Genomic DNA, 23,707 nt, shown 5'->3' with positions numbered 1-23,707 from the left:
TGTTCACCATTTTTTATTTACTGTTTTGTCAGGAATATTGTCTGTGGTTGGTGCTTCAACTGTTTAATTTTAATCATCAATCTGTATTCTGTGAAACTGATATTGTGCTGTGATTTGTGAAGCCAAATATTAACATAACTTGGCATAGGAATCTCTGAATTTAGAGTTTGTCTTCCATGAAAACGTTATTGGGGCAGGAAACTGTGTTCAAAATAGTAGAGTGCTTTTGTTTTTTTAAGCTTAGATTTCCATCTTTGCTACATACCTAGGTTTTTCACAAAGTTATTTTGCCTTCTAGGAGAATGATGTTTTGTGATTGGCCACATCCATCACGTCCATAATTTTGTGCAGGAATCTAATACTGAGTTCACCCATCACGCTAAGCCATAAAGCAATCTGCTTTGTTTTGGCTTAGCATATTTATGAACCTAATGGTTAATGAAACCAAGGTTTGGAGTATATGTGAGATTGTTTTACTTTCATAATCCATATATGGCAGGTGGCTCCCCAATTAAGGACCACTGAATGAAAAGATTCCTGCATTAGCATTTTGCCAAAATAATCTCCATAGTACATCCTGCATGTGATCCAAGAGTCACAAATCAGTGGCACAGATGCTGGGATCTGCTCATCTCACAAACTGGTTTAGATCTGCTCATCTCACAAACTGGTTTACTGCATCCCTAGAAAAAGCTATACCAGAAACAGTGGCTTCAACCACTAACATCTTGTACTATTCAACAACTTTCTACGTGTATGGGACACAGTTAAGAAAAGGACTGCAATTTTCTATTGCTACAACAGAATTTGTAGCAATATTACAGATTTTTTTCTTTTTTAATTAAATCTGGTGCTGCCTGACTCCAGTGTGACTCTGGATGGCTCAAAGTACAATAAACAAATAAAAACCAATATAATAAAAACAGAACCAGACTAGAAAATAAGGAAAAAGAATAAGATGGTGAATCCATCAAACTATACAGAACATATACCATCAACATCTGGGGTGGGGATCCAGCCACCTTAGGTCAAGGCCCAAGAAAACAGCCGGGTCCTAATGCCATTAGGGTGCTATTTAATGGGATAAAGCCAATCTTCCATGCAAGATTGCTTGGACTGCTGATATGAGGAATATTAAATAAAAACACCACAACTTTAAGAACAAATATTTAATAAAATTCACTGACCCACAAAGCCTCATTGAGGTATTTGCTTCACTTCCAAAATTTTGATACATAACAAAATTATTCAGTATACAAGATTTTTCAATAGATACCCACCAGTACACAAAAACAATCAAAACTTTTTGCACCTAATGTTCATATACTAAGACCTCACAGTGAAATAGATTTGTCACATTCTGCCTAGATAAATAACATGGAGAAGTATAAACCTATGGAAAACAATACAAGTTGTATTAATTTATACTGTTTTTATGAAACTGTCCTTGTTTGAAGATACACAATAAAGGAACCCTATTTGTTAATGAGTTGGGTAAGTTCCTTATTGCATTTTCATTGCTTTAATAGGTAAGAATTAAATCTATTATTGATATTCTATTTTATTCTTCACTAATCTGTTAATTCAAGAAAAAAATGCATGTCAGTGTGCTTCAGAATTTGTTTTAAAACCCAACATAAAAGAGTCCTTAAGAAGTTAAATTTGTATCCCTCTTTGCAAGCATACATAGAGCTGTTTAAAATACTAAGTCCAGGTTTTCATGACAAAAAGCCAATACTAAAAGTTACACAAAAGTATACCTTAATCAATACAGAATGTTTCAACCTAGAAGAAATTAGTATCTCCCTCTCTCAAGACTGCAAAGGATTAAAATATGTAGAGAAAAATTAGACAAAACAATGTATGTTTATACCCCAAAATGTTTTATACATAAGTGCTATCGTTCACTTTCTCACATGCAAGTTTATAAATACTTTTAAAGTACACATACATTATAGTTTTGAAACGTCCACTGCAATATTATATTTGACATGTAAGAAACGAGTATGAATTTTTATGTCAGTCAAGGAAAGGAAATCAGATCAGAGCTATGCAGATTTAAATAGCATAGATTTCAATTAAAATACAAAATACAAAATAAAATGGATTGCAGTTCAGGACAAAACTTGAAGAACGGAAATTGCCAAAGACATGTCTAACTTTTTCCATTGAAGTATCCTTGTCCACACGCATACCTTTCCCATATGTGCCAAAATTCTAGTATGCATCTAAAGGACAAGCTTGTTTTCATTCTTAAGTTCTCCAATACCCCCTTGCAAATAGAAAAAGAAATTTACTGCATAGTCTTGTTTATACTTGTAATATTTCAGAAAGTAGATGCACTTAGCAAAAGCACCAGGTCCTATGTGTGTGGTTGAAAGGATATACTAGAACTGTACTAGAAAGAATAAAGTACTGTACAGATGGAATTAAGAATGTCTGTCCAGGAAATTATTTGCCTATTGCTAGACACCATTTTAGTTATATGATACAAGCATTAAAAAAGAGAGAATGCTCATGTACAGATATCCTCTGTTACTGGAGTCAGCTAAGTATAGAGAGAAGATTAATAGAATTGGAATTAATTTAACTATTTCAACATTGGGACACAAAACTACAGAACTTGAGTTCTGTGATGAGGTGGCATGGAAGTAATCCAGAAGGTATCTTTCCAGAACACTGGTTCAAGCAAACATGCAGCATTAATAACCATTAATAGTTTGTTTCAGGACCTTTCCTACCTGAAGAATTTCAGAGTTTTAAATGAAAAATGAAGATTATTCAGGAAGTTATTCTTGAAATAATTTGCAATGTGCATTAGACAGGTTTGTTTTTGGAAAATTGCATTTGTGTATCTTCAGACATTTTCATTTGTCTTCAATCTTGGTTTGGAGACACTTGAAATAGTTCCAGTGCATAGAAGGGTAATTGAATAACAGCACTTGAATGAGCAAACCCACATTATGCAAACAGCTGAAATAAAAATGGAGAATTGCATTCCAATGTTTCCATAGTACGGACTGACGAGACAAAACTAAAATGTAGAACATTACAAGTAGCAATTTCTTTCTTTCAACAGTACTTTGTGATAATCCTAAAGTCTTCAAGTTTCTAATGTCTCCTCATTTGCTCCACAAGTATCAACTACACAGATTAAACAGCTGGTCACCGGGAAAGCACGAACTTTAGGGTTGGCTATCCATTTGTCAGTTTCAGTGTTATATTCAAGGATGTGCCCCAAGCGACCTACACCCTGAAATCCAGCCAGAACATAAACTATGGAACCCACAGCAGCACATTTTACTGTTACACCTTTCCATGGCATTGGAGAAACCATCTTCCATTCATTCATCTTAATGTCATAGTATTCCACATTGTCTAAGCCACCTTTATAAAGAAGGGGGAAAAAAAAGTATTAAGCAAATATAAGTTTGCCATAATAATTCATTTTAGGATTAAATCTTTTTTCCAAAAAATTAAAAATACTTTACCAACATACTAAATTATAAGCTACTTGAGTGCTTTAAATAAATAAGCAACATTTAGTCAACTACAGAAATATTATGTAAAAATATATAGGCCCTAGAGGTGAAAAGTAACATTTGAACTGTATAAAGTTGATGGAATAATTATTGTGAAATAATAATTTCTCTTAATTTAATATCTTGAATATGTCTTCACAGAATTTAATAGAACTTACTTCTAAGAAATGGGAGCATGCAGCCTTAAAATCTTAAATGTTTAATGCTGTAAGGGAACCTCATTTTAAAATTCTATAATTTCTTTAAAATTAAGTAAAAGGAATAATGATAGACTTATGTCTGAGCTATGCTTCATGCTTCATTATGAACACAAAACTTCCATAAGCGGTGGGGGGGTGTTAAAATGCAATCATAAAGCCACAAAATTATTGAAATTATACTATCTATGTTTGTTAATTAAGTTCCACAAATTTTATCAGACCGCCAAATAAATATGTATAGAACTGCAACTTAAAAGACTATTTACAGGATATATTGGGGATATAAAGTTACGTTAAAAAACGGGTATCACAAAACATGCAGATTAATGACTACACATTTCTATAACAAAGATCTGATTTAAGGAAGGTTGGGAATGTAAAAAACAAAACAAAACTGGAATTTGTTAATTTGTTATGAATATTATGATCAGAATATAGCTACAGATATTTATAAGGAAATGTTTTGATCACTATTTTGTCACTAGCATCTACTTTTTATTTATATTACATGATATCCTATATTAACATGTGGGGGCATATAGCTTTTGTCCTTTCTGAAAAGTTTTGAAGTTTTGATGTACAATTAATATGGAGGAGGCTCAGGGGTAATATGAAAGGGCACTTTAGAGTTCCTGTTTCTGGTGAGTCAGAATGGGGGGAGGGTTGACTCAACTCCGTTCTGTTCCATTCAAGCCTGCAGGTGCTTAAAACGTTTCACCATTATGCAAGCAACCCCCCATTTATACCAATCTGCCTAAAATACTGTGACAGCCCTACAAAGCTGATACATTTTCACATGCTGCAAGCACCAACAGTGTTGGTGTCTATCTTTCAGACAACAGGTCTTAGGGTTTTTTTCTTTCTTTTACTTTATTTCAATACTGCGACAGTCCATATAGCCTCATGGCAGTTAGGTAAAAGAAATTATTAATACGTACCTAAGCCATTTTGCCCCCCCACAGCAAATATTTTATCTTTCACAAACACCAACCCATGGTTCTTTCGGGCTTCAAGCATTGGACACAGCTCAGTCCACCTGCAAATATTTAAAATACACAATGTCATACCATATTTTCCTTTTCATTAAATATGATCAAGTGCTAGAGTTAAAAAAGGAAAGTTATAGTTAGCTGGTTCTGTTATCTCAAAAAGCATGGCAGGTGAGGTGCTGCTCCACTTAAAACGGAGTGCAGTTCTAAGTTGACGCACTTCTTGGGTAGCTATTTTACATTTTCCTCGCTGAACAAGAACAGAGTAGTTTCAGTTTTTTGAAGGGTGGGGTGGGGTGCACAATTTAGAAATCAAACTTTTCTGCAGTTTCACAATGTGAAGAAACCCAACCCTCCCCCCCTCCCCCCCAATATAGGTTTTTGACAGGGAATGAAGTCAGTACATACGTTTCTGTTGCTGGGTCATAAACTTCACAGGAGTTCAAGACTCTTCCAGAAACATTGTTCCCCAAACTTCCTCCGCATACATAAATCAGGCCATTTGCTTCTACCATCCCATGACTACACCGCTGAGTCAGCATACTGGGCTTTGTGTGCCAACTTTCTGTTCTTGTATCATAGCATTCAAATAAATATAAAGCAGAATTTCCTTTAAGCAAACAAACAGACAAGTACAGTCACTTAGGCAATCGGATGATCTGTCTGTTAAGATAATCTCACAATATTCTTAGTAGGCAAATAACACAGACAATAAACTCTCAGTGGAGGTGCCCAAATTTTGACACACCATTTCCAGGGAATGTTCACTTGACATCTCCCTCTTCATTTCTCAGCACCAAATCAAATTATTCTATTGATAACAGTTCTATTGATAACAGCATCTAATTAATGGAAGAAAAAAGCCACTTTTTTCTATTGGAATTCTCAGTAGAGGTACAGACAGAACAAATGAGAAAATACTGGTTTGTGTGTCTGTTTTAATGTGAATAAAATCTGAGAATCTTTTTGCCACGCTAGTACAGAGGAAACTCGTGAAATAAGATATGCATGCCCTCCCTTCAGTTCCTAAGGTCTGTCCTTAAGTCAGATTTCCATGTAAGCTGGAACAGTATTATTGTATAGTACTGTATTAGTAGTATCGCATAATGAACTCAAACCATTGTGTATTTAACTCATATTTTGCTGCAGTAGGCTCCATTCTTAACTATGGATTGTCTGTAACCCAGGCATTCTTAACCTGGGGACGACCTGTACAGTGGAGCAGTGCATGGAATTACATGCTGCTCCTAAAGCAGAAGCCCAGGAAAGAATTAAAACAAATTATTTGACTGCCTATAACATAATGCTGCTGGGAATCTGGGTATGTATCCTGTGATAGATGAAGCCTAATTTATTACCATGAGTAACAAGACAGAAATTTAAATTCAAAGCAAAGTATTTTTGCTTCTGTGTTTAGACAAATACACACACACACACACACACACACACAGGTATACACACACGTATGAGGAAAAGGTTCTAAAAATTTAATTGGGAAAATCATCAAAAAGCTTTGCAAAAAAAAAAAAAAAGAGCTCTATTTCACATGTTTGTCAACACATTAATAAAACCAATGGCATAGTCCTATAAAGGTCCAGTGAACCCAATAAGTTGAGTAAAATTTATTCCCATGTAAGTAAAATAATATATGTATGTATGTATAGAAAATAACCCAAGTTGTGAAACCTTCAATTCCATTAGAGGAAAGTTAATTTTTTTTAATAATAACTTTATCTTTTTTTTTTTATAAAAACTTTATAGAGGAAAGTTGCTTAATTAATGCACATAGTCCTACTGTTGTTATCATGCGGGATCGAAACCGACACAATTATCCTTACTGTAATCTATTTCTTTTAAAAAAAATATTCTGCAACAATACAGTACCAAATGTAGCTTTTCTTTTAAAGTTCCCCCAGCCATGTCCGTAAATGTGTCTTACCTACTTCTGAACCACCAGATGTGTAAATTTTACCCTCTGCTGCACAGGCTGCAAGGCTATCGCGAGGGGTCGGAGGACCCAATTTGGAGTACCAGCTGTCTTTGACAACGTTGTAGCAGTCCATTCGTTTTATAGGGAAGAGCTGGGAACCACCCAAAATATAGACTACATTGTCCCAGAAAACACAAGCTGCATCCCTCCGCTTTTCAAAGGGACATCGGATGTCTGTCCAGCTGTAATCCTGTATAAAAATAAATCAAGGCTATGTAGAATATTTTCAGCTATGCCCTTCTGAAAAAAAAGTCTTAAAAGTTTTGAGACCATTAATATTTTATTTTTATTCCACCTTTTATCAAGGATTTGGGGGTAACATGCATGTTTCTGTTCATGTTAGAACCTCATCCCCCACCCAAAAGCTATATTAAGGTGAGAAACATTTACTGCCTCAAGGTAATACGTGACCTTTTAAACCAGCCGATGGATTACATGTGTATGATTGTATTCTGAAAATGGGCAATGCTTTGATATAATTTTAATTTATGTTGGAGGAGAAATGGGAGCACAGAGATATGAAATTGACACACATTTCATTTTGATTGCTTTAAATTCTGAACAGATCATAAGCTTATGGAAACTAGATCTAGCCATTTTTACAGCCTTTATCATGGTTGGAAGAATTCAATATGTAGCTATTATTTATTATGTAAGTACTCCAGCAAAACACTCTCAGCAATGAATATTATTATTGTGTTAGTCTGAAGTCTTCTTTCAGTTTTGAGCAACAATAACAATTATTTGTGGAGGTAAACAGAGGACAAAAGCAAGTGACTGAAAATCTGAGAAACCTCTGGTCCCAATTGTATTATTAATTGTTATGTGTTTTTTCAGACAGTGGATCAGAGTAGATAAAAACACTAAAAATAAACTGCATAATACCAAAGGAGACAGTATAATACAGTAATAAGAATATTTCTTAAGAATTATAATTAGATAAACCTGCAAGAACCTGTTGGCATGACAACCAAAAATTCAGTTTCTAAACCACAAATGATATATAATCTATTCTGATTTATTAAATCTAATAAATTAGAGCTATAGGTATTTTGGGCACTGCTAAGAGATACTTAAACTCATAGACATAATGAATTTCAGCAATCAAGAGAACTGCCCAAGCACACCCAATTGAAATTAATGAGAAATGCATAAAATAAAGCTGCACTTTCTAGAGCCATGTGTCTGAAAGAAGCAGTCAAATGCAATAGCAAGGTAACAAAAGGACAATAATGATTTCACATAGGAAGAAGATCTCAATGCATACCACCTGCTGAGTCAGGAAGAAAAGGTTATAAATCAAAAGCACATCTGAACCGAATGAGCCCATTCTAGATCCCTGGAATATGGATGTAGAATGATTTATATTCTATGTGTATATTAAATATACACATAAATATACACATAAGGTCTATTTTAAAATATAAATAGAACTGACCTGGCATTTATCTATAGAGAGCATTTAAATTATTACAATCTTTACTGTGAGCTTCAGGGAATAAGAAATCTTTTTAACATGTCCCAGAAGTATTATAAATAAATAAGTGAAGCCCTGCAAGTAGGCATTATTTGGATTACTGAAAAAAATGTATTGCCCTTTGGAACACTGCAAATAATATAACTGTCATTCTGCCATCTCAACAGTGTGTAGAAAGTTTATTAAAAGCAGGAAGATGTAGGCAGGTGTGACAATCACCATTAACAACCACATTTCTGTACTGCATAAAAATACTAAATCTCAGAACAACTGAAAATCATATCTACAGATAAACAAACCTGATTTAAGTACTTCAAAGGTGTAACTGTTTCTTTTTCATGCATTCTCAGTACTAATAACATGTAGAACTAGAACTGGGATGGCAATCTCTTTTGGAGGTCACACTTTCTTCTCTTTGTGCCCTGCTTGGGGCCACAAAAACTATGGGTAAATTATATGGTAACTACAACAGAGTTGGCAGAGCTAAAAAAATTGCATGCAGGGTTTGGGAAGAGCTATCCCATAAAAATTCCCTCAAAATGAGAACATTTGGTCCAATGTTTTGTTTCCGGCTGTTTTGAGGTGTGTTTTAAGCCTCAGCAAGAATTTGGCCCTGACCATTCTTTGGGGTTCTGGAAGCTCCAAATGTGATGCTAGGAGTTGCATGTGGCATATAAGGCCAAGTAGCCAACCTCTGGATTAGAGCCATGGTGGACGTTGCTGAATCACTCTCTCCTGCAGGATTTTTATCATGAAAATGCTATTTGCAGTTAGAAAGAAGATGGGGAGTGGATCCTGATTTTTTCAAGAACAGAACTCCCTGACCCAAATGGATCATCACAAAGGAATTAACTGGGCTTGGAGAATATTCTCTTTCGGGCTCCCATATGACTTTCAACATGACCCAAAATTTTGCCTTTAATACTGCTCATATACTTTTTGATTGAAATGCATAGTATGAATATGTAAGATACATATTCCTAATAATAACCCAAAAAGTTATTACAAAGTGTTAAATTGCTATAGCAACCTCAAAATAGCGCGGTACTCTAGAAAACTGTAATCTCCCAATGCATCATTCCTTATGAGCCCAATCTGTCCCGATCTATTTTAGGAAAAATAATATTTATGTTTTGTGCAATATAAAAGAGATTATGTAACAGCGAACATCTGCCATTTAAGCACATCCCCCAGCTTTTTACTCCTTTGGTGTATAGGTAACCTAGGTATTGCTTGAAATAAAAATAATAATAAAGTAACCATAACACAGATCAATGCCACAAACTGCAGCAATATAAGATTATACATTAAATATACTTTTACATTGTACACCCAATCCATACAAATGCTGAAAGATCAGAATTACCTTTGGATTAAAATATCGACATGACTGTGGCTGGGATCCCCCAAACAAGGCAATGCGGTAATCATGCTTTTTCCTTCTTGGACGGGTACCATCCACCAATTCTTCTCTGTCTTCTGGAGAAAGTAGATGATATCTCATTCCACCTACACCAAAAGGAAAAAAATCCTGATTCTACACAGTTCAAAGTTACATCTTTATTTCCAGCATAAGAAGGCATAATAAGTATTATGTATACCTTCTGTAATGTGTAGAAAATATTAGAAAATAGTGTTTTCTACATATTACAAAACATTTTATCAACTCTATCAAAACCAGGGGAATTGCCATAATAATCTGACACAGCATTCCTTCATATATTACTAACATAAGTAAAGTGTATGCAGATGATGTAACTTGCTATGGAATAAGCCTTTCAAATGATGATATGAAATTAATGCCATCAGGAATGTTGGGAAAAGATTCAGTGTCCAATTGCCTCTTAGAAGGGCACAGTATTTTCAGTGTACAGAGGATGGAAATCTTAGCAAGATTCTTCTTGATTTCAGTAATTTTTCAAATGTTACAATAAATCCAACTTTTTCACACTTCTTTAGTATTTTATTTTGCCATGTTATCAATTCAGATGAGAGCATCTTCTATGCAATTTTGTTTCATTTCATGGAAACACATAAAAAAAACTAAAGTTATTATATAATTTAGTTAGTATGCATTTTAGATGGTGCCTTCATCTGCATTATGGTCACAGATGGTGGCTTGTAGATTTACAGATGAAGGACATGTCAGCACTGAGGCTATGTTGGCATAGATATTAGCATTAGCAATTCTATCTTAACCCTGTGAAGTGTTTAACATATGAGATACTTTCACAGATGTTCTTATATTTCCAACTGTATTTTATTCCTAAAAAATAGTTATTAAATTGGGTAAAGAATTCTTATACACTAGGGCTGCCATCCAGATTGATGAACCAGAAGTTGACAAATGGATGTGAGGTAATTCTGCTCTCGAAAACAGAGGTGAAGGAATAAACTGGTTTTGCGAGGAAACATAACCCTCTCCACTTCTGCCTACTGTACACTGAGTAGCAATTTAGGGAAAGGTATTTAGCAAGTATCATTCTTACACTGTAGTGCAGTAGTGGCCATGAAACCTTCTTACAAGGCAACATATTCATGCCCATCCTAGTACTCTCTCACACACAGTATTAGGTTTGTAAGAATAAAACATGTTCTGTGCACATATGTAATCTCTTCCTTTTATACAAGGGTCATCAAATAAAAGACCACATCAGTTTCTTCCTTCTGTGAAGCACTGCTTATTTCCTCTCCCTTGCATGTCACTGGGAATGTGCGTGAACATAAACAGTAGTTTTAATTTGTGCAGAGCTCCCAGGAAGCAAGGCCACAACTGTTTTTTTCCTTTCCAGTCATTCTTGTAAAGCTGAAAGATCATTACTGTCCTTTGTGACATATAACATACAGAGAGCACCAAAGTACCAGACCATTTTGTCTTCAAAGAGAAGGAGAGGTGTACTAACTGCATGAGGGAGTATTGGCAAACACATGGATCTAAAATTTGTACCTGGATTCTATGGAGGGAATTTCACAAGCAAGACACTTGCTACAAAAGAGAAACCGTAAGGATTAAGGCAGTATTTCACATTGCCTAATCCTGTGTTATTCAAGAAGATAATCTCAAATTGTGCCCAGAACCAAAATGAAACCCAGTGAAGAACTTTAATGCCGCAGATAGATTCACCATAGTGAATCAACAGTCTGGCTTCTATGTCCTAAACCAGCTGATGTTGAAATTTTTAAAGGCAGAACAACATGTAATCAACTGAATTATTCCAACCTGCACTGAACTAAACTATGATAATCCTAGCTAAATCATTTCAAGAATGCACAACTGGTTCGTAAGATGCTTTGTGCAGATAGCCCTGAGCAAAATACTTAGTTCCTTTGAAGTTCCATTCAGTGGAACTTGCTATCAAAAAAACATTCACAGCAATGACTATTACTCGTTCTGCGATTAGAAGATGCAGTGTACTGCAAATCATCCTTGTCCAAGCCAGGGGTGGGACTTCTTAAAAAATGTTTTTGGAATTCAAGGAAGGTATCGCCTGTGATATAGCAGATTTCCCTGAAAGTAGGACTAAAGTTTAAGAACATTTTTGTGGGGCAGGGGGAACTGGGAGAATTTTAAAATCACTTAGTTTCTTGCCCACCCCCGCCAAAGGAGAGAATTGGCTCTTTTGAAGGTGTGGTTTTCATAGGGTTATTTGGTGAAATAAGCAGTCCATAGAGGAAATTGGTATTAGAATGTTGAAAACACATCAAGATGATAAACTTACTTATAACCATTTTGAGACACTCTGGGTTATCCTGTATAAGTGGCTCTGCCTGTACAGTTTTACTAAGGAAATTCTTTGAAATTAAAGGAAACCTGACTTTAGCAAGGATGTCAACCATGTAGGGTTGACGGTTTGGCTCATCATACTTTAGCCATCGGACAGCAGCATCATAAACCTGGAAATTAAGAAGGGAAAGATATATGACTAGACATATAAACACAGCAGTCTACTTTAGAAATGGTGAAGTATTCTTATTTAAAATAAGCAACTTTGAAGCTCCACTTCAAACTCCAAACTTAAGTTTGGACCTTCAACAGAAGAAGTTACTATTACTTGAGACATTTTTTTTCTGTTACCACTTGTCAATCTCAATTGGTGAGTTCCTTTTTTCATTCAAAATTGGCAAAGAATCTCAGAAAGCAAATTTTCATATTAATAATAGCTGTTCTACCTTAACTGCTAAAATTGTTATAGTCATATGGAACTTCAGAACTGTGAATCAACTAGCAGTGGCTACAACAGCCTACCTGAGCCAAGTATTTTGTAATTGTTATTATTAAACAATGTACATATTTCTGTAGATGAGCTTGGAATAACAGAAGAAGTTGTTACTTTAAATTTTATTAAAATTTTTTGATATTAATTTGGTACTGGTTCTGTTCTTAATTTTTTTTTCTGACACAAGTGGATCTGTAATTGTCATAATCAGATATATCAACAGCTAAAAATCATATTCTTAAATCTCTGCTGTCTCTTATTAGCACTTTTAATATAAGCTTGGAAAAAACATTTACTATGCCTGCAGATATTTCATGTACATTCAACCACTCCTGAAAACATACTGGAGTTCTCCTAGTTTGTCTTTAGGCTACAGTTGTTCATACCACTTTGGAGATAGTACTACAAATTCCTTCAACCATGAGAAGGTATATAGCATTTCAGTGAAAAGGAAGGGTTTAAACATCCAGAAATTTGCTTGGAAGTTCCCATACATATATTTGTATGCAGCTATTTACATCCATAGGAAACATTTCTATTTCCCTGATACTTAAATATGGATTATATATCTTAAAAGTAAATTAATTCTAAGAAAAAAAAAATCCCTTCTCACCCCTATGGGTGGTATGTGTCTTCATCAATCTTGGGTCCTCTACCAGAGGCCTGGCAGTTTGAGGGTTCTGCGCAGTATCTTAGCTGTTCCTAGCACTGCACTCTTCTGGACAGAGAGCTCTGATGTTGTTCCTGGGATCTGCTGGATCCACTCTCCCAGCTTAGGAGTCACCACTCCAAGTGTTCCTACCACTACTGGGACTACTTTGGCCTTTACTTTCCACATCCTCTCTAATTTCTCCTTTAGGCCCTGGTGCTTCTCCAGCTTCTCATACTCCTTCCTGATGTTGCTGTCACTTGGCACCACTACATCTATCACCACCGCTGTCTTCTGGTCCTTGTCTACTACCACAATGTCTGGTTCATTGGCCAGTATCTGCCTGTCTATCTGGATCTGGAAGTCCCACAGGATCTTAGCCCTGATATTCTCCATAACCTTCTGTGGAATCTCCCATCTGGACTTGGGGGGGGGGGTCTAGCCCATACGCTGTGCAGATGTTCCTGTATACAATGCCAGCTACTTGGTTGTGCCGTTCAGTGTATGCTGTTCTTGCCTGCATCTTACACCCTGCCACTATGTGTTGGACTGTCTCTGAGGCCTCTTTCTGCAATCTGCACCTTGGGTCCTGACTAGTGTGGTAGACCCCTGCTGCTATAGATCTGGTGCTTAGTGCCTGTTCTTGTGCTGCTATGATCAGTGCCTCAGTGCTGACTTTTAGTCTAGCCCTTTCCAGACACTGTTAGGATTTCCCAATGTCAACCACCTCAGATATCTGTCAATGGTACATCTCAAGCAGGGTCTTGTCTTGCCATGGCACTTCTTCTGCTTGAACATCCTCCCATGTCTGCTACTGCCTCAGGTATTCTCTCAGCAGCTCATCTTTGGGTGCCATCTTACTGATTTACTCCTGGATGGTCTTGATTTCGTTGCTGACAGTGGCTTTGACACTCACCAGACCCTGCCCACCCTCCTTCCGGCTTGGAGTGGAAACCTCTGTACAATCTGAGGAGTTTCCGGGTCTTTGCACTGACAGCCTCCATGTGCCCCTTTGGCCAGTTCACTATACTGGCAGGGTATCTGATGACTGGCAGGGTGTATGTGTTGATGGCATGGATCTTGTTCTTCCCATTGAGCTGGTTCTTAAGGACCTGTCTTAGGTGGTGGTACTTGGATGTTGCTGCCTTCCTTGCCTCTTCATTGTGGTTCCCATGTGACTGTGGGATACCAAGGTACTTGTAGCTGTATGTCTGCTATGTGGCCCGTTGGTAGTGCCACCCCATTAGTCTAAACTAACTTCCCTCTCTTTACTATCATCCGGCCACACTTCTCCAATCCGAATGACATCCCAATATCCTCACTATAAATCCATGTCAGGTGAATCAGCAAGTCGATGTCTTGTTCACTCTTAGCATACAGCTTGATGTCATCCATGTAGAGGAGGTGGCTGATGGTAACTCCACTCTTGAACTTGTATCCATATCCAGTCCTTGTGATTATCTGGCTGAGGGGGGTCAAGCTTATACAGAACAGCAGTGGGGACAGTGCATCACCTTGGTCTATGCTGTACTTGATGGCCACTTGTGTGAGCTGTCTTGAGTCGTCTTCCAGTGTTGTCTTCCACAGTCCCACTGAGTTCTTGAGGAAGGTCTTTAGGGTCCTGTTGACTTTGTATAGCATCAGGCATTCACAGATCCATGTGTGTGGCACTGAGTCATTGGTGTGTGTGGCACTGTAGTCAATCCAGACTCTGCTCAAATTGGTCTGTCTAGACCTTGAGTCTTGGGAGACTGCTCTATCTATGAGCAACTGGTGTTTTGAGCCTCTGGAGTTGTTTCCAATGCCCTTTTGAGCTGTGCTCATGTTCTGGCCCATATGGTCCTATAGCTTGGCGGCTATGATGCCTGATAGGGCTTTCCACATTGCGGGGAGGCAGGTTATTGGCTGGTAGTTGGACAGTGCTGTTTCCTTGTGGGGGTCTTTCATGATTAGTACTGTCCTTCCTTGTGTTAGCCAGTTTGGGTGGGAGCCTGTTGCTAGCAGCTGGTTCATCTGTGCTGCCAAGCATTTGTTCACTGCTGTTAGTTTCTTTAGCCAGCAGGTGTGGATCATGTCTGGGCCAGGCGCTGTCCAGCTCTTCATGTTCCTGACCTGCTGCTGGATGTCTGCTACTGTGATGGTGACTGGTTCCTGTTCTGGGAGATTGCTGTGGTCTGCTCTCAGGTCCCGCATCCACTTTGCACTGGTGTTGTGTGTCTTTTCTTTCTCCCATATGTTCTTCCAATACTGTTTAGTTTCTGCTGTTGGTGGCTCTGCTGTTACTGTGTTGTTGTACTGCAGTTGAGAGAACACCTTGGATGGTTCTTTGGAGAACACGGCATTTATCTTCTTGGCCTCTGCTTCTCTAGTGTATCTCCTTAGCCTGGTAGCCAGTGCTATGAGCCTTTGTTTAACATTCTCTAGGGTTTCAGATGGAGTCAGGCCCTTGTATTTTTTCAGTAGCCGAGCCTTATCCTTAATCTCCACACCTTTCTGTAGCTCCACCAGCTGACTAACTTCTCTCTGAGTTGCCTTTATCTTAGCCTCCAACCTCATTTTTCATGGGGGGGGGGGAATGTACTGCTGTTCTTCTTGATCATGTAGCCAAGCATCTTCAGGATTATAGCAGCTGTAGCTTATACCAGTTAATTGGTTTGAGTTATGGTGGTAGTAAGGATTGTTATGAGGGTTCTATTGGCATCTTCTAGCATGCTATCTGATGGTACTTCTTGGTACTCCGTCTCAAGGGTTGATTGTAGCTAGTTTATCCAGGATCTTATGCCTGTGCTCTGTAATGGAGGGGGTGGCAATGACATTCCAGCTTCAGGTGTCAGCTGCACATCCAGTTGTTCTTCTAGGTCTTCTTGAGTCCGGGATGTATAGTTGGTCTATCTCAAGTTGTGAGAGCAGCTTTTTCTTCACTATGTTGAAGCGTTAGGTAACTATCTGTTTCTCAGTTAATGTGGATGTAGGTATTCTGTCCAACCGTAGTTCCCTCATACATTTCATATATCCCCTCTTACTAGGTCTACTCTTGCAGTAGCATTCCATCAATTCCAGGTTCTCTTGTTTCATCCATGTATAGTTTGCTCCAGTAGTCCACTTATTGTCAGATTGTCCTGATTCCCCAACATCTGGCACAGACCTTGTTAATCCAGGTGACATCTGAGCTGGCATGGCTCTCTTAGTTCCTGTCACTCTCATATCCGAGGTAGGCAAGTGAAGAGTTAGGGGGGTCTTTGCCCAAGGACCCCTACTGATAAGGTAGGTACCAGCCGGGATTTGAACCCCCATCTCCCATGTCAAAAGGCGGTGCTCTAACCACCACACTATCCAGCCACTACATATATTATATATATATAGGCATTCACCTGATCTTCTGCTCTTACAGTCAGTGTATCTTGGTTGAGGAGATGTGTCACACGTTTTACATCTAGCTGTAGAAACTCATCTGTCTTATACACCTCTGTGAAGTGCTGATGAATAAAGTCATCTGCAGTGGCCTTCAGTTCTGGGCAGTCAAGACATTCTGCTAATACACTTATACCTAATGCAAGGTGGAAAAAAGAGGAAAAAGTGCAATGTTTGTGAGACGTTTTATAAAAAATGCTATATGTTATTTTTGTGCCTTCGAGTCAGTGTTGACTCCTAGTGACTGCCTGGACAAGTTCCTGCAGTTTTTTTGGCAAGATTTTGGAAGTGGTTTGCCACTGCCTGCTTCCTAGGGCTGAGAGAGAGGGACTGGGCCAAGATCACCCAGCTGGCTTTGTGCCTAAGACAGGACTAGAAATCACAGTCTCCCAGTTTCTAGCCTTTAACCACTACACTAAACTGATTCTCAAAAAAATACTGTAGATTTCCTTTTTGTTCCTGACAAAACAAGAACCAAAATACTGCTATCTTATTAAGTACCTTAATCTATAGAATCATGATGATGGGCTAACCACTAGAAAAAAGCACTAATTCAAAATCTGCTCTCCAGTATTTACTTCAATTATCTTAGAAAAAAAAAATTCAATGGTAATTTTGCGGAACAAAACAGTTCTACTTAGTTTAACTGAAATCTAATTATTCCTTATTAAGGAAACCCTTTTGTTATATGCCTCAATGTTTTGAAATATGCATATAGCATTTTCAAATCTTAACCAAATTATATATTAAATTATTATAAAGAAGTGATTCCTAAAATATAATACACAGCAGCCAAAATTCTTCATTTCAAGCTTTGGAAATCTTGGAATATCTTTAACAGGAGGGAGATATCTTACCAAGGCAATTTGAAGCATCAACTTGCTCTTTTAAAAAATCTACACACATTTTTTTCACAGGCTCAATTTGATATTGATTTGCTGCATCCAACAACGATTGGACATTGTTGCTGTTCACAGAAATTCTGAAAAAAAATGATGATGTTTCCACAAGTAAACATTTTAAGAAGAATATATACATATAAACCCTGACACACATACATATCTATATTAAATTCTATAAATGGCATTTAAAAAAGCATCCCGAAGACATTTTCCTAACCTTAACAGCTAAAAAATGTAGAGAACTGTAGTATTATGTTTTTATATCAAATTAATGTGAATATTTCTTGCACCATTGTAAAATAACATTCTGTATTAGAGACAGATATACTAATACTAATATTTGGTAGTTGGATGCCCAATTTAATCTCACAAACAAAGTTTTCTAGTTTTGTATTTGTAGCTGACTAGCAATAGCAGATATTATGATATACCTACCTTGCAGTATAAGCAAATTCCACCAGCTGTTCAATAATATCTGGCTCGGCATCTTTTAATTCAACTTCAAATGACTTTGATTCAATCATATTTGCTGCAATTAGATAAATAATATTATCAAGAGTTAATTTTAAAATCTTGAAGAGCTATTACTCTGATTTGTGAATGGGCAGCCTTGTTTCTTTTGGGAGCCCTTATCAGATGCAGTTCTGAAACACTCATTATACGTCTCTTTAGGCATTGCCAGCTACTATTGTCCCACCCAAACACTATTTAACAGCAGCCCACATCTATCATAACTACAGCCACCAAGAATTCTGGCTAAGTGGACTGAAAAGCAGTACTGCATCCAGCCAGACCCCCAAACCCTGTCCTGACTGAGTTTGTTTTGGGGCGGGGGGTGGGAAGCTAGTCACAGTGAAAGAAATTGCAAAGCTTCAAAATGTACTCTCCCTTTCTCAGCTTAGGACATTTATGAGAACACTGTGGTACAATAACAGCTTAGCAACTGTAGGAAAGCCAAGAAACCAGGGTAAAGCAGAAGTTCTCACCAGTAGGACAACTGCTCACCCCCAAGCTCCACACAGCATTCTCAGTTCCAAAGTGGAAATGCTGCCATTCTTCAAGAAGCATAGCTGAGCCAGAAGTAAATTAGCTCAGCTGCTCAAAGTGACAATGGCAAAGTCCTGATTTACACTTGATCTCCTATTTGTGGTCTATTTAGATACATCTTGTGGTCCAGCCACCATGTAAGATGGAATGCTAGGCTTGATCCAGCAGGGCTAGTTTCATGTTCTCCTCATGAAACATGCTGTCAGGGAGGAGACACATTACTTTTGCAAGAGATCTATTGATAAGAGGAAGCCTGTTTTAAACTACCCATGGAAAATGAAGAATGAAGGCATCAATGTTATGCTCTAATTATGACTGTAGGAGCTATAGTGGCAAGACTTGTTCTACACTAACTGCATCTCAGAAAGGCTTTTAGGAAGCCATAGGAAAGAAAATTCAGCAGCTCATATGGCACAATTGAACTACATTTAAGCAAACTGCTAGTCCAGCTACATAGGTTCAAGACAATGAAGAAAAAATAGTTTATATCTATTAATTAGTAAAATTAGACTATTTTTATTTACAGAATTCTTCCCTTTTTTTGCAAATCTGGAGAATAAATAAAATGATATTTTTAAGAGACTAATAAAAGCTGAACTGGAAAAAAAACTTACTGGTAAACATCAAGTTAAAAAAATGACTAGCTGAAGCAAGTACAACACGATGAGCTGGAATCTTCCTTTCCTGGACCATCAATATAACGTCACACAGTGTTTTCTAAAACAGAACAAAAAAAGCACAAAGTTTTGATACAGAAATATAGTATTTTTTATATTCATAGAAATTGGTAGAAGATGTTTATTTTCTTCACTAAACTAAACCTATAAGGTGAAGAAGTAAGCAAGCATTATAACATAAAAGATACCTTAAAAAGTCTCAGTTCTGAGATACTGCACAGAGAGAGTATTGAAAGCACTGAGCTCATTCAGCCTTTTCTAGCAGCATAACAGGATGTTGGCCGACATCACCTTACCGTACTATGGTAGGATAGATCCAGAACCTTAGTTATGATTAAGAATAGAACCACTGAAACCAATTTAATGCATTAATGATTTACAAGCCCATTGATGTTAATGGGCTTTACTGAAATGTAAAACCCACATTTAAAAATTTTAATAGCAATATTCATATAATACACAATGAATTTCATATACTTTCAGATTCCAAATTCACTTCAATAGGATAAAATAATATTCGACATTACAGTTTTGGGACTCTTACAGCTTCAAGCACAGCAAAACAAGGAAACAAACTTTTCATGAAATTCTTCTGTTAATTGCGAGAGTTGCTATGAAACTCATTTTAAGTTCATAAAGCATCTGAGATTTTGTATTATATTTTAGACAAAAAGTAAAACTTTTTGGGCAAACACTCAGATAAATTCTCTATATATCATTTCAAAGTTTCAATAGGACTTACTTTGGTAAAAGCCATAGGACTATACCGTCATACCCTAGCAACAATACTTAACAAAACTGCCATTCTCCCAAATTTAAATGGACACAACTTGAAAATTGTGACGATGTATTAGCATTTCCACAATAGAGAAAAATACAGTTAATAATATTTTTATTTAATAGCTTTTAAAACAAGTCAAAATCCTGAAAGGACTTTTAATTTATGTTCCAAAGATCATGGTCTCATTTACAACTGTTGAACATGTTTAGGTATTTAGAACTAAACACTGTAGTATTCTGCTCTATTACAAAGGTGACATTGAACAAAACACTATGTTCCAAGTGTCTCCATTTAGATCTCCTATAAAGTTAATGTCTAATAACTGACATTATGCATATTTACAGTTATTAGCATAGTAAATTTCAGATATATACCGGTTTTATCTCAGAATTAAAAAACCCTCAGATACTTGTATGAATTTATTAAGCAAGATTGCACAGCAAAAAGATTCTCATATCTTAACCTAGTTCAATGGCAAATTAATCTAGTAAGAACATAAATTATTACTACCATAGCAGAGTCTCAAAAGAGTGTAGTAAAAAGAGCAATAGTACTATAAAGTACTACAAACTATTGCTTTATAAAATCATACTTAAAGATGTATAATGCATGAATTCTACAAGTATTCTTCATTCACTCTATATTGTCTTATGTTAATTTAATCCTCACCAAATACATAATGATACTTTGTATCTTCCTGTATTCCGGAAAGAGGGTGATAGATAAAGGTATCCCAAACTACTAGAGAGTGCCGATAGTTGCTATAATCACAGCTTTCCAAAACAAGATCTAATTAAGATTTCACTAATAATCCCTCTGATGGGAAATGGCATTTCTGTGTATTTAGAATCACCCATCTCACAAGAGTAACTCTGGGTGGCATATGAAGATTAAAGCACCATAACAGCATATAATCCATGATGCTCTGGTTAAAACAACAACCCCAAGCCATCTTGGTCTAGTGGTTAAGGCTCCAGGCTAGAAACCAGGAGATGGTGAGTTCTAGTCCCACCTTAGGCATGAAAGCCATCTGGGTGACTTTGGGCCAGCCACTCTCTCTCAGCCCCAGATGTCAGGCTTGGGTAACAAGCCGGTTGGTCAATTCCTGGTGTAACCAACAGATCAACATTCGGTTGATCAAAAAAAAAAGCAGACCCTGCACATGCAGGAAAAACTCTAGGAAGAAAAAAAAATCAACAGAGGTCACCTAACCTCCCATCCCACACACCTGGGGAAATAGCCAGGTCTTCAGAGACTTACAAAAGTCTAACAAGACTGGGGCTATTTGGATCTCTGGGGGTTGCTGTTCCACAAGGCAGGTGCAGCCATGGAGAAGGCACAATTCCAGGATCCAAAAAAATGGCATTGTTTGACAGAAGGGATCTGGAGCATGTCCTCCTGTTAGACTTGGTGGGGTGGGCTGAAACAATGGGGAAAAGGCAGTCCTGCAAACAGCCTGGTCTTATGCTATGTAGGGCTTTATAGGTGTTAACCGGTAACTTGAATTGGACCTGGAAGCCTGCTGGGAGCCAGTACAGCTCATGGAGCAGCAGTGTAATAAGACCATACTGAGAGATGCCAAAAATTGCCCATGCCACTACATTCTGGACCAGCTGCAGCTTCCAAATGCTCCTCAAGGGCAGCCCTGTGTAGAGCATGTTACCATAACCCGAACACTAAGGTATCTGGAAGGATATGTTCCGAAAGAATACACTCTATTTTTTACCTTTAGTATAAACTCAGTGTTTCTCAATCTCAGCAACTTTCAGATGTGTGGACTTCAACTCCTGGGGAATTCTGGGAGCTGAAGTCCACACATCTGAAAGTTGCTGAGATTGAGAAACATTGGACTATAATTACTATCTGCAGGATAGTACAAGTGCAAATTGCCTTACTTTCTTCCAATATACCTTACCTATCTTCTCACATACCAACGAATGCAATGGCTTGGAGTGGAGTATGCAACCACACCATGGTTCACAATTCTTCTAGCCTATCAGAAATCAGCTGTATTGCAATTCCTGTGTATAAGAAACAAGTAACTACAATAACCTAAGAGGCTGAGTGACAGATCAAGGTGCCCTCAGTTCAAATGCCACTAGCTCACCAGCAGCTTTATGCCAGGCATCATCAGGCACCTCGCCTTCGTTTGCAATACGGAAAGAACACTAACCGAGGACTTGGCAGAATAACAAAAGAATGCCAAGTCAAGCCCTTCAATCCGGTGCAAGCGTTCAACTCCCCCTTTCTAGGGACACCCCACACTGGGAAGGGGGTACGTTGAGGAGGGCTGCGCTAAAGAGTCTCGAACTAAGAGACTCGTTTGGCTCCGCCGGTGCTGCCATAGATTTAGTGCCTCGGTTTCAAGCAGGGATCCGACCCCCACCACCCCCCACCCACCCCCGTGTTTTTGCTGGACACCGCAGGGCGACAGGCTCCGCCAAGGTTTCTTTACGGGAGGCCCAGAGTTCACCCACCCCCGCCTCCGGCCTCCCTCCCTTCCTCCGCCTTACTTGCTTCCTCATGCTATTCATGACTCCCATGAAGCTGGCCAACAATTTGGCTTCTTCTCGAGCAGCGAGTTTCTTCTCTGTTTTCTTCTTATTGCTTTTTTCTGACACCGAGGCCGCCATGCTCCGCTCCCTCTCCTCCTTCCCCTTCTGCCTCCTCTTCTCGCCGTCAAGGAAACGGGAACTTCCCAACCAACGCTAAGGCAGGAACCGGCGCTAAGCAATGATCGCTTCCTCACCCTAGGAGGCGACCGAGCGGAGCAACCCCCGCACAGAGACTCGGCGGGCAGCGCAGCCACCCAGGCCGCGCCCCCGGCCGCTCTTCCACCGCCAGTACCGACGCCCTGGCCAATCAGGAGGCAGATCGCGATACCTCTGCCGTCCCGTTCAGCCAATCTCCTCGCAGACAGGGCTTCCGAGGGGTCGGAAGGAGGGGGGATGTAAACAAAGAATAAGCCGGCGCACGTCGCCGCCGCGTCGTACTAGTGTACGGACAGCCTGAGACCTTTACAAAAAGGAGGAGGTGGAGGAGGAAGAGGGGTCTGGAAGCTCAGCAAGGCAATGTTAGCGAGTCGATGTTAAATATTTCCTTTCTTTTTGGTAATGGTGCGCGCAATCCGATTTACTTTCAGTAAGCATGCTTAGAATTACATTAAAAAAAGGATTTAAGCAAAAATTAACTGGAACAAAAGCAGGTGTATTAGACAGATTTTAGCCAGCTCGGTATTATATATTTACCCCGATCTGCTTTTCTGTCAAGATTTCAGGTAGGTTCCCCCCCCCCCCCACAATTCTTTGGAGACATCAAAGAAAAACTGAAGAAAAGGAAAAGAAAAATTGAATGCATTTGGGATCTTAGGAAGAAAAGCAAATATTTTTTAAGCACATATATGCAGCATTTCTGTCCACAATTTATTAGGAAAAGTGTTAATATGGTGGAAAGGAAAAGAAAGGAAGTGGTGAACAGATTTCAGTAAATTTACATTCATTGTAGGGTTTTTCCAAAGCTTGCTTGAATTTTCAGTTGCAGCAATTTCCCACCCTTTTAATATCACTAGGCCAATGAACAATGTGCTTTAATTTTCCAGTGTTTTACAGTGAGAGATCTGTCAGATAAAAATCCAAAAATTGAATCTCTTTTCTATCTTCCATTGATTTATATAACTTAGGAAAGTTGAACAATAAACAAACAGCAGGATTCATTACAAAAGATTTCTCAGTGATTTCCTCCCATTTTTTCAAACACCTTCAAAAGAATAGGCTATTTGGATATTTCTACCAAAGACAGCAATACATATCAATTACCTTACAATCT

General features: G+C 38.1%; 1 protein-coding gene across 1 annotated transcript; it reads right to left on the bottom strand.

The window, feature by feature from the left end:
• Positions 1-1,185: 1,185 nt before the first annotated feature.
• Positions 1,186-22,651, bottom strand: KLHL7 (kelch like family member 7). Its single transcript, XM_007435878.4, has 11 exons — positions 22,396-22,651; positions 19,039-19,141; positions 17,813-17,906; positions 17,333-17,457; positions 16,436-16,611; positions 11,918-12,092; positions 9,565-9,707; positions 6,671-6,911; positions 5,140-5,341; positions 4,681-4,778; positions 1,186-3,387 (listed from the first exon to the last, which is right to left on the bottom strand). The coding sequence occupies exons 1-11, from the start codon at positions 22,513-22,515 to the stop codon at positions 3,104-3,106; spliced, it is 1,761 nt and encodes a 586-aa protein (XP_007435940.1). The 5' UTR covers positions 22,516-22,651; the 3' UTR covers positions 1,186-3,103.
• Positions 22,652-23,707: the final 1,056 nt, after the last annotated feature.

This window comes from Python bivittatus, unplaced genomic scaffold (assembly GCF_059951505.1).
Source record: "Python bivittatus isolate LINGU-HERP-01145 unplaced genomic scaffold, Pbiv_v1 ctg000610_np1212, whole genome shotgun sequence".
Taxonomy (NCBI): domain Eukaryota; kingdom Metazoa; phylum Chordata; class Lepidosauria; order Squamata; family Pythonidae; genus Python; species Python bivittatus.
This window is presented reverse-complemented; position numbering and strand designations above follow the sequence as displayed.